The sequence below is a fragment of the Gavialis gangeticus genome, unplaced genomic scaffold, assembly GCF_001723915.1.
Source record: "Gavialis gangeticus isolate Ggan-Ray unplaced genomic scaffold, GavGan_comp1, whole genome shotgun sequence".
Classification (NCBI taxonomy): Eukaryota; Metazoa; Chordata; order Crocodylia; family Gavialidae; genus Gavialis; species Gavialis gangeticus.
The window spans coordinates 57,427,489-57,443,155 of record NW_017729033.1 but is presented as its reverse complement, the minus strand read 5'-3'; the positions used below and the strand labels follow the sequence as shown (position 1 = coordinate 57,443,155).

At 41.5% G+C, this 15,667-nt stretch overlaps 1 protein-coding gene across 1 annotated transcript in view; it reads left to right on the top strand.

Annotated features, from left to right (window-relative positions):
* ARAP2 (ArfGAP with RhoGAP domain, ankyrin repeat and PH domain 2) overlaps nt 1–15,667 on the top strand; it is a 258,101-nt gene that overhangs the window by 4,305 nt on the left and 238,129 nt on the right. The window contains exon 2 of the mRNA XM_019526331.1: nt 11,254–12,308. Within this exon, the coding sequence (XP_019381876.1) occupies nt 11,425–12,308 (884 nt within the window). The 5' untranslated portion in view covers nt 11,254–11,424. The remainder of the gene's footprint in view (nt 1–11,253; nt 12,309–15,667) is intronic.

The following is a 15,667-nucleotide window of genomic DNA, read 5'->3' as shown; positions in this document are numbered from 1 at the left end:
GTGGGAGGTCTGTAGTAGACTCCCACTGTTGTGTTCCCTGTGTCATGTTCCCCACGAATTTTAACCCAGAGGGTCTCTAGCTGGCCACGCTGGTCGCCAATATCAGCTTGCAGGGACATGTAGCTTTCCGTAACATAGAAAGCTACACCTCTGCCCCTTTTATCTATACAATCCCTCCTGTACAGGTTATAGCCATCTATACCTGTGGTCTAGTCATGGGTGGAGTCCCACCAGGTCTTCGTTAGCCCAGTGACATCATAATTCTTTGCATTGAGCAGGGGGACATCACGTTTGTCATGTGAAGAATGGAGGACTACTTCTGTGTGCCACAAATCCCACTTCCTCAAGCTCAGCACTTGAATCCAATGCCTAGATGGGTGAAAGAGTGTGAGAACATTAGATCTGGGCCCTTCTCTGCAGGAAAATTTTCTGAACATTAAAAGCATTTACAACAGATGATGTGGAACTGCAGCTTTTTCTGTCTTCTCTCCCTCATGGTCTCTTACCAATGGAGGAATATAAAGGGGAAAAAATTGTCTTCTGGCCTATTATGAGGAAAAGAACGTGTGGTCTCTGCTACTTCCCTCCTGGGCAAAGTCCAGATGTTTAAAAAGCTCGAGCCTGAATTAATTCAATCTTTGCAGATTAGTGTAATCTGTGTAGAATGAACCAAGAAGCAGGTGAATAGACATTCACTTCTGATTCCAGAAATGCAGCCACATCCTCATGGTGGCTGAGGCTAGAAGCTGGGCGAGGGGTGCTAGAGAAAGCCCTCCCTTCCCTTTGGCAGTGGACAGAAGGCTGGAAGGAAGTTGAGCTGAGGCGGGGGAGCATGGCCAGGCCCCAGCAGGGTGCTGAGAATGATTAGGGTGGGGTTAAACCCTCACTGTCCCCTGCACAGTCCCAAGCCTGGCAGAGAAAATGGGAAGCAACTTTTGCCAGAGTTTTCCCCTTGCTTGAGTGAAGTGGGGATCCCGCTGGCTTAATTTTCCCTTTCCCACCAGCACGGGACCCCAGCAGGGGTCTGCTTGGCAGGGGCACAGCAGCCCCTCTCAGGATCCTGTCCCCCTTGCCATTCAAGGGGTGGGGGTGTGGGCAGATTTGGCCCTAGGCTGGCCCTCTGAGGCAGAGGGAGGTGGGTTCATCCCCTTTAGCTCCCCCACCAGCATGGGACTCCAGCAGACATCTGCCTGTCGGGCACAGGAGCGCCTGCCAGTGTTTCCCCTTCCCCAGCTATTCGAGCGGTGGGGGGTGTGGGTAGATGCCAGCCCCAGGCCAGCAGACTGAGGTGAAGGTGAGGATGGAGGAAGGGGAGTTTAATTCCTCTTCTCTCCCTTCTCCCACCGGCATGGAACCTGAGCTGAGGCCCATGGCTGGCCACACACCCTGCCGTTTGAGTTGGGGGCAGGTGGGCTTGGGAGGGGCTGCTGTGCTCCTGCCAGGCAGACCCTGGCTGAGGTCCTGTGCTGGTGGGAGAGGGGAGGGAGAGCGGTTTAACTGGAAATGCAGCCAGAGTACCCTCTTTGAATGTCTTTACCTCAGGTAGCTGGCCTGGGGCCAGTGTCTGGCCATGCCCCCACCACTTGAGCAGCAAGCAGGGGGGAAAGCCTTATTAAACCCCCTTTCCCCACCTTACCTTGATGACCCCAGCTGGGGCATGGCTATGCCCCCTGCTGTCTGGCAGGGACTGCCCTTTCCCCTGCTCAAGTGGGTAGTGGGGTGGAGGGGGGCAGAAGCCTGGCAGCCCCCCAGTGCAGACCTGGGCTGAGGTCCCATGGGCCATGGAGGGGGTTTAAACCCCCTTCTCTCCCCTCTGCCTGAGTCTGCTGGCGCATACCCCTACCCTCTACACTCTAGTGGGGGAAAAGTCTGGCAGGAGCTGCTCTGCCCCCATCAGGCAGATCAGGCCTCCACCCCTTTGTCAGCCAGCCCTCACTGCTCTGGCTAGAGAAGAGAGGGGCGATGCCAGCCCCGCTCTGCTGGAGTAGCCTGCACAGCCCAGCGCAGGGCTGGAAAGCATGCTGGGATGCTGGGGGACTCTGATTTAACTTGAACCAGGAAGAGGTCTGGGACAGCTTCCATATACGAGTTTGACCTAAATCAGTTATGTCTGATACTATATTCAACTAGGTTTATCGTAAACCAGTTTCATCCATTTTGAAATGGGTTTATGTGCACTGAACTTCTGGTCCGTTGCAGATTTAAACCAGTTTCTGATCACTTAAACTGGTTTATATGTAATGTCTGTAGTTAGCCATTAAGTTTGTGATCCACCAAAACTCCCAGGTCTTTCTCCATACTGATGCCATCCAGCCAAATGTCAAACACTTTTTATTTTGGGGTTTTTTAAATTATTTTTCCTGAGGTACACCACCTTGTATTTGTCAGCATTGAACTACATTCTGTCATCCATGTTTGCCAGTCTTTTGAGATCCTTCTGAATTGCATTCCTGTCATTCTGTGTGCTCGCAATCCTTCCCAGGTTCATGTAATCTGCAGACTTTCTTGAGAAGCCTCTCTACCTGCATCCAAATCACTAATAAACACAAATGAACATGCTTGGGCCCAGGACAGACCCTTATAGGAATCCACTCACAAGCTAATGGCATTTTGATGTGGATCCATCTACAATTGCCAGTGCTTGTGGCTATTGATCCAGTTGTCTATGCACCTCATAGTAGTTTTGTCCAGCTCACACTTCTCCCATTTCTTTATGAGAAGGTCATGTGGGACCTTGTCAAAAGCCTTGCTGAAGCCTAGATCCACACCAGTCTTTTCAATCCAGCCAAGTAGTTACTTTGTCAAGGAAGGAGATCAGATTTGTTTGGTACAATCTGTTCTTAATAAATCCATGCTGGCTGCTTTTGATTGGCCTTTCCTTCTCCAGGTGTATGACTGCTGTACAGCCCAACACTGTAATACTGCGTATTATCACAAGAGGCTGGTTTGATGTAGGTCAAGCACAAGGAAGTTTATATTTATTTCTAGATTGAACACCTTGTTGTGTTCATGTAGACTTCCTTATAATATGTTCCAGTGACTTCCCATGAATCAAGGTGAGGCTGGCTAGTCTATAATAATCCACTTGGGCCTCCTTTTTTGCCTCTTTTAAAGAGGGGCACCATGTTGGTCCTTTTTCAGTTTTCTGGTACCTCCTTGGTCTCCTATGACTCTGTAAATATTATTGCCAAGAGCTTCAAGATGTCCTCTGCCAGTGCCTTTGGTACCCTGAGATGAAGTTCATCAGGCCCTGCTGACCTGAATTCCTTCAGCCCCATCAAAAGTGATCGTTCTCCTCTTACCGCATCATTCAGCTCGTTCCTTCCTTATCCAAATAATGCTTATTAGATGTCTGGTTGCAGCTTAACATTTTTTTTGTGAAAACTGAGGCAAACGAGCTATTGAGTCGCTCTTCCTTTTAGGCATCTGTTAAACCTTCCCCTGGCTCCGTAGCCAGCAGCTAGCATTCACTTACTGTGTTTTACTTGCAGCATAATTTTCTCTTTTCTCTTGCGGAGGTCTGAGCTGCAGAAGCTGCTTGCTTAAAACTTGCACCTCAATTTCCAGCAGCTGTTTTTTTTTTTTTTTGGGGGGGGGGGTTAGGGGGGGGGATGCATATTTTTTGGGAGAAAATGTTACCCTCTTTATAGAATGAGAGGCTAGCACATACGAATGAGATGTATAGAATAATAGGACTCAGTCCTGAGAACTCATTTGTATAAGGGAAGTTAACATTGCATATGGTAGAAATAGTTTTACAAAGATCATAACATTCTGTTAGGAGTTTTACACTTGAGTAATGGCTGTTTTAACTTTTTTGTAGTGAAATAAGAGCACTTCAGTTCCATTTTTGATTGGTCCATGTGTTAAGCTAGCTAATAATAAAATTAACATTATTTACAGTTTAGACACCCTTGTATCTTCTCTAGTTTCTTCCTGGCGCTGGAATAGCATAAACATTCAAAAATGCATGACAGTGAAAATGGTGTGATCCCTTTCCTAAGATAAACTGTCTTTCAAACTATTTATAAAATAGAACCATTTTTCTTATTAAACCTGGTGTGGATGAACTTATTTGGATATTTATTTTAATTTAATTTAATTATTATAATAAGTTTTAATGCATCTTGTTTACACAAAATTGTGCCCATGTAATTGCACTAATAAATGTGTGATTGCAAACCCTAAATTTTAAACTGAATCCATTCTGTGTGCAGAGAAGCCCTAAACACTTCTTTAGGAGGCTTATTTTGATGTAGAGATACAACCTGTACTGTGGATGATTACTGAATGCAGAAAACGTGTTTTGCGAGAGATTGCGGCTGCTAGTACTGTCACTATAATGAGATCAAAACCACTATTTTATGGAAAAGTCTGTTGTTTATTTCCTCATAAAACATGTTATAAAAAGTAATGATAAAGCTTTAAGTCATCAAGCCTGCAAACTGAGAAAGTTCTTGGTTCAGTAATATTTTGTTGCTGTGCTCATATCTGCAGGATGATGGACTAGAACCCCAATACGTGGTTATTGTTTGAGTAACCAGACCCAACATGTTACAAAATAAGCTTTGGGCAAACATACTATGAACCACCCCCCAACCCCATACCTTAAATATTGAAATGCGAAAAAGATAATTGTATTGCTGGATTCTCCCTTTGTCCCTCACCTCCCACAGTTGTTGTTTTTAGTGCTTTCCTTGTTTAGCTGTTGAGGTGAGGCTAAGTTCATCTCTAGTTCTGAAGCATTAAGAATAGCTGGCATTCTAATTCTTAGAAGTTTTTTCTCTCCTTGCATGAATGCTTTCTGTAGAAAATGATTAAAAGATTAAGGTTGCACAGCTAAGCTCTCATCTTGGGGAATGACAAAGTAAAGACTATACAAGTGATAGTTTTCTGGCTCGGCTAACTCAAACCAATTTGAACTAAAACACCTCTTTCTGAGGGTTGTTTTACCGCCAATTTTTAACTTGCATGTGTTTGGTCTGTAGAGAACTTTTTTTTTTTTTTTTTTTTAAAAAAAAGCTCTGATGGTATTTCTACTGTTTGTATTCATACCTCTAAACTACTTCATTTGAGACCTAAATAAATACATTATTTCTCCTTGGACAGAGAGTAAGACTGGAAAAATTTGTCCCCAGGAAGTTTCAGAAACTAATATGCACCTGAAAACAATATTTAAAGTGGAAAGTTTATAGCACATTTGCTATAGTGATCTTCACCACTTCCTCTCTCATGCAGATATATTCAGCTCTTTCTTCTACAGAATCATCCTTCTGTGTGATGATGACTATAAGCAGGTTCAGTTTTTAAAGGTGAGTGGGGAATAAGGATTAGTATGAGACTTTTCAAGAAAAGGCATGTGATGATTGTGAAATACCAGATTAATCGCAGTAAAGCTCAGGAATTGCTAACAGCCTTGTTCCTTTCAATAGGGTGTGTGTGCCTGGCTTCTGTTTTTTTCATAGGGGACAAAGATTTACTTCTAGCCACTTGTTTGAACACTAAAGTGTTCTTTTGTCCTTTTATCTGGAGGACTCTAAAATGGCTGGCTAACTTTGCACTGTATGTAGGGATGGTTTAGTTACTGCCAGGGCTTTTTTGGGAGGGGAGGACATCATTCTTTTTTTTTGTCAAACTGCCAGGAAAATCCTGTGGTGTTCTACCTCTCCTATTCTTTTCACTTCCATGGACTGCTTCAGGCTAGTACCTGCATGCAAGGGCAGCTGCTACTTAGTAGAAAAATACATCAAAATGCTTCTCCACAGCCAAATGCTTATTACAGTAGAGGAGAGGGGAGAGAAATATTTTCTCTGCATATCTAAGCCTCAATAAAGACCTTGCATCAAGCTGCTTTGGGCCACTCTGTCAAGGTAACTTTGGAGACTTTTCCTTTTGTCCTAGGGACAGAAATTACATACAACCTGGTATAAGTGATTAGAAACTGGTTCAAATCTATAACACAACGTAAATTCAGTGTACATAAAAGTGTTTCAAAATGGTCAAAACTGGTTTAAGATAAACCTCTATGGATTTAGTATCAGTCTTAACTGATTTAGGTTAAATTGGTTTATTAAACTTCTGTCCCAGATCCCCTCCAGATTCAAGTTAATTTGTACCCTCCAGTATCCCAGGATACTTTGCATCTCCCTGCAACCTTTCCCCGCTTGCAAGTGGTGGGCTAGCCTTGGCCCAGGCTGTCTGCTCTAGCTGAGCAGGGATGGGCTTTTGTGCCCCCTGGCTTCTGGCCTGGGCTGCTGCAGGCACGTGGCTGCATTTCCAGAATCAAAAGTGAGTATCTGTTCACTTGCATATTGGTTCAATCTATGCAGCTTAGACTAACCTACAAAGATTGAATCGGTTCAGTCTTGGGCTTTTTAACTGTCTGTACTTAGCCTTGGGGAATTTGGGAGGGAGGGCAAGAAGATGGCTACTGGCATCCACATTGTGTGTTAGGTTCTTTCCTACAGACATTCAAAAAGCCTGAGGAGAGTTAATCTAAGTTATGTGCTTTTCTGTAAGAGGCATAGTTTAGAGTGGTAACACGTTTGCCCTCTGTTTTGTGGGGGTTGCCAAATCTTAGATCAGGTTCCACCCTTTATAAATCAGTCTGTATGCACTGAATTTCTATTCTGTTATGGGTATAGATCAGTTTCCAATCATTTATACTAATAAAAGTATAATGTCTGTCCCTGGCCAAAAACATTATTTGAAATCTGAGGAGCCAGAAATCTAGGGCTACAAATCTCTGCACAATAAAATCAAAGAGACTGTGGGAAGAGCAATCCTCTTGCTAACAAGGGACTGAAATTTTTAAGTGTATGATATACCCTGTTGAATTTGTATATGCTGGTTAGATTGGGATTCAGTGGTAGGAGGGGAAAGGACTGAACAACAAATTCCCTCTGTAAGGTGTGCATATACATGCTCTCCTCTCCCTTTCTCTTTATTTTAACTTTGCCTTTTTCAATGTTGTTCTGTCTGTTCCTTTTTCTGTTCTTTGGTTGTTGAAATAAATCCTTGTCTGAACATAAATCTTTTATCCATGAAACTCCATGTTTTGATGGCAAGCTTGAAGATAGTTGTGAATTTAGGCATCAGTGGCGGAGAAATTTATGTGGCCTAAGTGGTGGGAGCCCTTCTCCCACTGTCGTCATAAGTGATCTTCATTAAAGCTGCTGTCAATGCTACTTGACTATGTAAGATCACCAACAAAGGTGCTGTCCCTAGTTTCTCTACTTTGAGTGTATTGGAGGGGAGGGTCGCTTTTTCAGCCTGTGCCCTTTCTGAGATCACCTAAGACCCTAGAATCACATCTTTCTGTTTGAGCACCCTTAGCACCAGTGTATTACCCTTTTCATTATTTTCAGTGGACTTCATGCATCAGCAGACTTTTTTTGCTTTCATCTTTAGATGTATAGAAAATTGGTTGTGTAAGCTTTAGTTGGTAAAGACCCCTCACAGTTCTAGCAGGAAATGTCTTGTTTTATTTTGGCTGAACTTTTGTTTGGGTATCTGTTTTGCTTATCTATGTTTCCCTGCTATATCCTTAACTTGTGGTGTAGCCATGCTTGATGCTGCAAAATGAATGAAGCAGTTTCTGGATGTTTAGAAGGTCAAATTCTACTCTTCTGATTAGAGGATTCAGGGAAGAAAAGAATTGCTATATTTACTTGAATATAAGATAAGTTTTTATTCCAAATCAGCATGGGAAGAAAAAAGCTCTTTATCTTACATTTGCATGCAAGTAAACCTCATTAAATACATTGTCTATCATTAAACTACTGCCAAAAGAAGCATGTGCTTGGTAAGAGAAACCAACTATGAAGTTGATTAAATGCAGCCAACACTGAGCATGACTATAAAAACATGGGCCATATTGGGAAAACATTAATGGCAACTTTCTTTAAAAAAAAAAAAAAAAAATCAAAATCCCCCTCTGCCACATTAAAAAGAAAACAGTTTACATCACTTTACATAACACTTCTCTAAAGTAACATCAAATGTCCTTATTTACATCCTTTAACATCTCTCTCTCTTCACAAATGACATTACCTGTCATACTTTCATCAGTTTCCTCAATCCCATTTTAAATTGCTATTTCCCCCTGCTCCTCCTGTCCCCACTTAGAATTTTCCCAGAACAATGATCCCCAGTGTTTTTATCTCCACTTGTTTATGCTCCCAGCTTCTCTTCATCCCTTGCAATATACGTTTGCAGTTCATGCACAGCTAGCTGCACGCATTCTCATGGTGTGAAGAATAGTCCCTTGCACTCAGGCAGGTTCTGTGTCTTCCAGATGGCCAGTTTCACACAATTATCAAAAGTCTCAGTTCTCAGCTCGTTTGTCCTCTTTGGTTCCGTCTGTATCACTATCTCATATGTCAATACATTACACCACTGGGTTTTTTTTGCAAACCTCCCTACCCTCTTCCACACTTTCTTTGCGTATTCATACTCCCAGAACACATGATAAATTGACAATCTGTTCTCACAGTTTTCCTTTGGACACTTTTCCAATCTGTATAATCCCTATCTGCGTAAACTTTCTCTTACTGGGAATACATTTTGTGCTGCCATCGACGTGATTTCTACATGTTCCCTCTTTGCCCGTGCTTCCCACATCTCTTTCCACATTTGGGCTGACGGACTCTTGTTGTTATATTGTCCCTTTATATTCCTTTCAAGGCTTTTGCTATTTACTCATTTCTTTGGGTTCCCTTCTAACATATATTGTGTATATTGTATCATTAACTTCTCAGCTGTTGCATAGCGGGCTCTGGGGATACAGGCCCAACACATTTTCTCTCTTTCCTTCCCATGTCCTTAAGACCTTTCTGGCTAAGTACTGGCAAAACCTTGCCTTCTTACTCCCATCATTCACATTCTGCTGATAATTTTTTTTGTAAATAAACACCTCTGTGTCAGGTATTCCCCATCCTCCCGTTTGTTTTCCTTTGTATATCTGTTGCCTTGACACCCACTTTCTTTTGCTGCCCCAGAAAAAGGTGTATAACTCCCCCTGTATCCTTCATGCTTGTCGCTACATTGGAGGAAACACAGTTCCTACATAGAGGATCACTGGCCTTTACCAGTTCCACTTTTCCTTGTTTAGATAGCTTCCTTGTACTCTAGAGGCCTGTTACTTGCTGTACCTTGGTGATTTTTTTTTTTCCCCCAGGCTATGTCACCTCTCTCTTTTTCATGTCCGTCTGTATGCTCAGGTTCTTCATTTCTTCTGTTTGTAGCTGCAAGCCGTAGACTTCTAGCCTTTTCCAGTTCCCTATTCATCATAGTCCATCACATGTTTCAATACTCCATCAATTGACAGTTTGTCTTTTCTTAATACTGTGATGTTGTCCATATGTAGCATGCACTTAATTTTGTCTCTGCTGGAGATTTTCACCCCTGTGATTTATGGGAACCTACCAGAAAGATAGGTTAGTGAAGCCCATCTGAACAAAAAACCTTGGCAGTGTCCATTGTGCTCAGTCCCCTTCGGTGCTGATTCTTTTAAAGGCATGGTGAACCACTACATCAAATACATTTTGACTTCCTTTTCCCTGCCACAGCTGAGCTGTGCCTTTCTTACTCATTTTCAATTATGTTTGTTTCTTCACCAGCCTTAATGTCTGGCAAATATCACCAAACAGGGCCCCAAACAGTTTACCTGATATCCCTGTCACCCCCTTTCAGCCTGGAGCTCATAATTTGTGGCTTTGCCCTCCATGAAGTGGAGCCAGATCAAGTTGCCCTGCACCTTATCTGCATATAAATTTTGGAGGATCCCACGACTCATGACACAAACACCCAGTTCCATTCCCGAGTGGGGGCTAATTAGCACATGGATCCTTTGTGGGGGGTATCTGGAGTAAATGTACTGAGCAGTGCTGATCTATGGGGCCCCCTTGGCTTGAAATGTTGTTGACTCTGCTGGGGCCCAGCCCAATGAATGATATGGTAAATCACAAACCTTTTGGCTTTGGACTAATATCAGGGCTAGTTGTACTATATGTAAAGTAGGTACAAAAGTGCTATTTAAAAGTGTATTTATGGTATACCTCTGCTGAAACTTGTAGCAGTTTCAGAAATAGTAATATGTCTCAGTTATGGATGAACTAAGACTCTGGGGGTTACTGTTGCTCATAGTAATTGCCTATATACAAATTACTATAGGCATGTTTATTTCAAAGTCATGGTTTTCAAATTTACTCCTTACTTCCATGTGCTTAGGAAGAGCAGGGTCTGACAATAAGCAGGGGCGGAAGGAACTGCAGTGGGAAGAAATTGGGGGGGAAGATGGCAAGGGAGCTATAGCATTGGGAAGGAGATTAATTCAAGGTAGACCTCCAATAATTAGATTCTGTACCTGGAAAATTATAACAAATTCATAAATTGTCCATAAATAGAATCTAATTACTGGGGGGTTATATTATATCAGGGTCATCTTTATTTGAGTAAATACAGCATTTTGAGTAGCTGTCTGCTTATTCATTAGTATTCGTGTCCAGGTAGAGTTCTTCTCCCCTTACCTTTCGGGACCCCTTTCTTAAGAAGGTAAAATATTGGCTGTTTAGTGCATGCTAATAGTACCCCTGCAGATGCGCTGTTGTCCATGGAATACTCCTCAGCATAATAGTTAAGAAGCTCTAAGGCCCTAGTGTGCCTAGTTGCTCTGTAAGCAACAACATGCAGGATCATTGTAGGCAAAAGAATCCTGTTTAAATCTTCAATGGAGCAAAAGCATTCACCTATAAAAGAAACAACTGAACCTGCGTTCTTAAAAGAACAAAATTCTGTTAATGTTCTGAATTTTTAAAATGCTAATTTCATGGTTAATTGTAAGTAACATGGAAGTGTCTTTACTTAAATAAAAGTAAAGATACGTAAAATTAAACTGGAAGAAATGTCTGGGCTAGTTTGAAATGAGCCAGCTTTTGTACCAGAAGTACTGTAGAGACAGTAGCACAAGCCAGTTCTCTCTGCAGAGCAGATCCATTTTACCTTAGGTAAACAGCTAGGTTTTGGTATTCGATCTAATTAATTTTGGTGCTAGCTTGGGGATTTTTACTTTTAGTGTAGATTTACCCTATAATTTAGGAATAGAGATTTAACCTTATATATTTTTTGTGTTAAGCAATTTGAAACAGGTGGCAAAACTGCTTAAAAGGATTTAACATTTCGTAATAGTGATGTGAAAACAAGCACAGAAGTTAGAGGGAAATAGCTTTTAACATTTTTTTTTTCCCCCTTGAGTTTGCAGGTTTTCATACTTTGCCTGTGTAGAACCTGAACTTTCAGAAGAAATTGCAGAACTTCCTGGAGTGACTGCAGAAGAATTTACTGGAGAGCGTGTGTGTATGTGTCTGTGTCCTGACAATATTCTGAACACTTGTGATACCTTTTGTGAGGGATGAAGGTGCTGTCATGTCATTCGTGGACAGTAATATTGATATCAAAGAATTCTTGGAAAACATCAATTTAGGGCAATATATCCCTAATTTTAAAGACCATGGATATAATACTGTACCAGCTTGTGTAGGAATAAATAATAATGTGCTTCAGGAAATTGGAATATTGCCTACTGGACACCGCAGAAGAATTCTTAAGCAGTTAGAGACCATATTTTCAAAAATGCAAGAGCAGGCTACTTTTTCAGAACATCTGACACGCAAAGCCTTGGAGGAATTAGAGCAAAGCCAGTCATTGCACTCTGACCAAGATTCTAAAATATCCAAGTCAAATTCAAATGGGGTTGCAAGAGCTAGTCCAACATCACTATTACTGCCAGTAAATTTTTCTAGTGAAAACTGTGTTGGCAAACTAAAGAATGAAATGCTTGAACAGGAATCAGCGGAAGCGAAACATGATAGTTTTTCAGATTTGGAGTTTTCTAGTTCATCATATCATAATTCAGATTGCTCAGGAGAAGCTGTGAGTATTGAAAGTATTGAAAAGAGTGCAAAATGGGATGTGTCACAGGAAATGGCAGACGTGCTGCCAGGTTACTTACATTTAGACAGTTGTTCTGCATGTGCTGAAGATCCATCTTCTCAGCCTTCATTTGCTTTCTGTGAAACCAAATCCAGTGAGAATGACACTTTGACATTTACAGAAATGAAAAAATTATCAAAACAACTGCCAGATTCACCATTCTTTGAGTTTAAGGGTGAAATGATAGACAATGACTTGTATGGTACGTGCACAGACAGCTGTACCAAAACAGTTCCAAGAATGACAAGGTCTTTTGTGCTCCGACACCGGCCTGTACCAAAAATCCCAGGTTCTCCTAAAGGTACAGCTTCAGTCAGGTAATTTTTTTTTCTTTTAATAAAAAAATTATCGCAAGCGTGGTGAAACTGATAAGATAACTAAAAAATGGACAATGGTTTTAGTGACTTATTGTAATTTTTCTTTTGTTTTAATAAATTTGGACAGGATGTTGTTGAATTAGTCTGTAATTCAGCGTAAATCTGGTTGGTCATCCACTCAGGTTAAATTTGCCATTTTAAATCTTTAAGAACTTGCTCTTTAAAAAAGATCAACTCTAGGTTAAAGAATTAACGTGACTGTTGAAAAGTATTCAATGTTTAGATGCATCTATAGCATCCCTTTATAATAACCTATAATATTGGTTGCAAACCTATAATATTGGTTGCAAACAGTTTTGAAACTGGTTCAGTAAAACCACAAAAACCAAGATTTTTTTTTTTTATTTTAAGATTGCTATCAGTGCTATTTATAGGTCACATTGCTTTCAAACCCAGACTCTTAAAAAGAAATGAATAAATATACTATAAGTCTGTTACTACCCATATAAAATTTATTGGATGATATTCTGACCCCATGAAGCTATTTTACTATTGGTTTCAGTGGGGCAATATTCTGTTAGTTAAGTAGAAACAGTAAAATGAATGTATCTTAAACTTGTAGGCTTGTTTTCATGTGGAAAAGTGTCAAATGCTTTTTTTTTGCTGTTTGTATGTATATAGATTTAAAGAAAGCTTATACATAGCAATGTTAAAAAACTTTGTTTTTTTAATGGAAAAACATCTTTTGGACGTAATGGAAATATATCTTTCTTGTGTGATTAGTACAACAAATACTAGTCTGAGAGGAGCAATATGTGACTAGAAGGGGGATTAAAGTATGGGCACCTTAAATATGTAGTTTTTTAATTTCATAGTGATTGATTTTAAACCTAACAATATTCTGTTAATTTTACAGTAGTTACCCTTATTCCGTAGTAAAAAAAAATGCACCTGCAGACCTTAGGTTAAAATCTGTGCTAAAAAATGTAAAACAGCCAATTGTAGAAGCAACATTAAGCCAGCAATACCAAAATTAATTAATAACACGCACAGAAAAATCTCAGAAAGCACAGTTTTCCACCAGCTATAGCTCAGGAGTGCTCAATCCCTAGCCTGTGAGCTAGATCCAACCCATTTGGCCCACATGAAAATTTGGTGGTGGCACCAATTGGTGCTCCTCATTGCTGAATTTCCAGACCTGTGGGTAGAAAACCAGAATGAAGAAAAGTATATCTTTCCTTAGAGTAGGTAAAGTGAGTAACAATAGCTAGGGAGCTGAGCCTGCTCATTGTTCTGTTCTCTGTGACTGTTTCACTTGCAGGGCAAAAACTGCTGTTAGCATATTTCCTTGTTATAATGCACAACCCAATTTTCAGCAAGTGCATTTTGAATAAAGGTATTTATAAAGGTTTTGGAATAAAAGTGGTATTTGAAAGACAATAAGATAAATTTATCCTCAATAATTCAACCCAAAGTTGTAACATAACATACTTGAACAACTATGGCTTGACAGAAATGGGACTAAATATTTAGTCTGAAGTCAGGCAGAAGGCAGGGTAGATTTGTACCTTTTACAGACCAAATTAGAGAGATGCAACATCTGTGTGTGTGTGTCTACAGAGATCTGCTATATGTCTCTGATTTAGTCTATAAGGCTAAGTATAGACAATCAAAAAACTTGAGGCTGAATCAGTTCAATCTTCACAGGTTAGTATAAGTTGCATAGATTAAACTGATAAGCAAATGAACAGAGATTCACTTTTGATTCCAGAAATGCAGCCGCATGCCTGCAGTAGCCCAGACCAGAAGCTTTGGGCAGGGGGGGGGGCACTAGAGAATGCCTGCCTGCTCCATTGGAACAGACAGCTTGGGCCAAGGCTAGCTTGCCCACCCTCCTAGGGGGGTTTGCGGAGGAGGTGCAAAGCATCTCAGGATGCTGTGAGACTGTGAGTTAACTTGAATCTGGAGGGGAACAGGGATAGAAGTTGAATAAACTGATGACCTAAATTGGTTAAGTCTGATGCTACATCCATCCACATTTATCTTAACCTGGTTTGGCGATTTTTGAAAGCAGTTTGTGTGCACTGAACTTCTGTTGTGTTACATATTTGAACAGGTTTTCTGATCACTTACACTTGTTTTTGTGTTACTTTTGTCTGTAGCCTAAAGGTGCTACCTCTGCTTCAGAGAAATGGGCTAGGGTAGGGGTCAGCAGTCTGGGCTGTAGACACAGGTGGAGGGAGAAAAAAAAATGGTGGGGGCTGAGTGTGAGCGTGACCCTGCAGGTAGGAAAGTCAGTAGGAGGGGAGGGAAAAGGACTGTGCGGAGGAGGGAGTGGGGCTGGGGCTGGGCAGGGATTGGGATGGAGCGAAGCAGAGCTGGGCCTAGGATCAGGATTAGGGCTGGGGCCTGCTGTGTCCGTGCGGCCGCCCCTTCCCTTCAGAGAAGGGCATCCAATTTGATGCTAGGACCCAGCAGCTCCTGCTTCTGTTTTTCCCTGTGGTGCCACATGGGAGAGCATCCTCAGCAGCAGAAGAAAGCAACTATTGTCAAAGTTTCCTGTTGCTGTCATGCTAGCCACAGACACTCTCCCTGTGCTGCTGTGGGAAGAAGCAGTGGCAGCAGGTGCTTTCCTTGTGCTGCTGTTGGGAAAAGCTGATATGATGGTGGCTGGATCCTAGCACCCACTTCTCATGCACTGGCCCATCTGTAGCCCAAACTGAATAGGTCTGTTTCCACAGCTGGAACAGGTTGCCGACCCCTGGGCTGGAGTAACTCCAGCTGAACTTGACAGAAAATGAAAGGCAGTGCTTTGTTAGAAGTGCAGTGTTTTGTTAAAATAAGGTGTTTTAACTTAAATATGCCTAAATAACCGTAAATAGGCCCAGATAAGATTTTGTGCTTTTAGGGCTGTTTGAGTATTGTTGTAGAAAGATAGCCAAAATAGCCCTCTGCTCCTTTCTCAGATCAGCTTCATTGAGCAGGAGCAGCTCTAAATAACCCAGGTATTCCTCATCACATGCTGTCACCCCGTTTGGAGGGGAAGAGGACTGGGGAAAAATAGGCAGCTTGATGTATCCCTTGTATCTCTTAACTTTTTTAAAGTTACTGAATTTGTTTGGCCGCAGTAATTTGCCAGTCTACCTCTGACTGAAATCAGTGGAATTGAGGTAACTGAGGCCTCTGCCAGGCAGAAGGAAAACTATTCCTTTTTTGTGTGTGGTTATTCAGTGCCATATGTACTCAAATATAAGATGACCCCCCAATAATTAGGTTCTATATATGGAAAATTTAGAAATTTGTTACAATTTTTGAGGTGTAAACTCTATTGGAGGGTTGTCTTGAATCCCCCCCCCCCC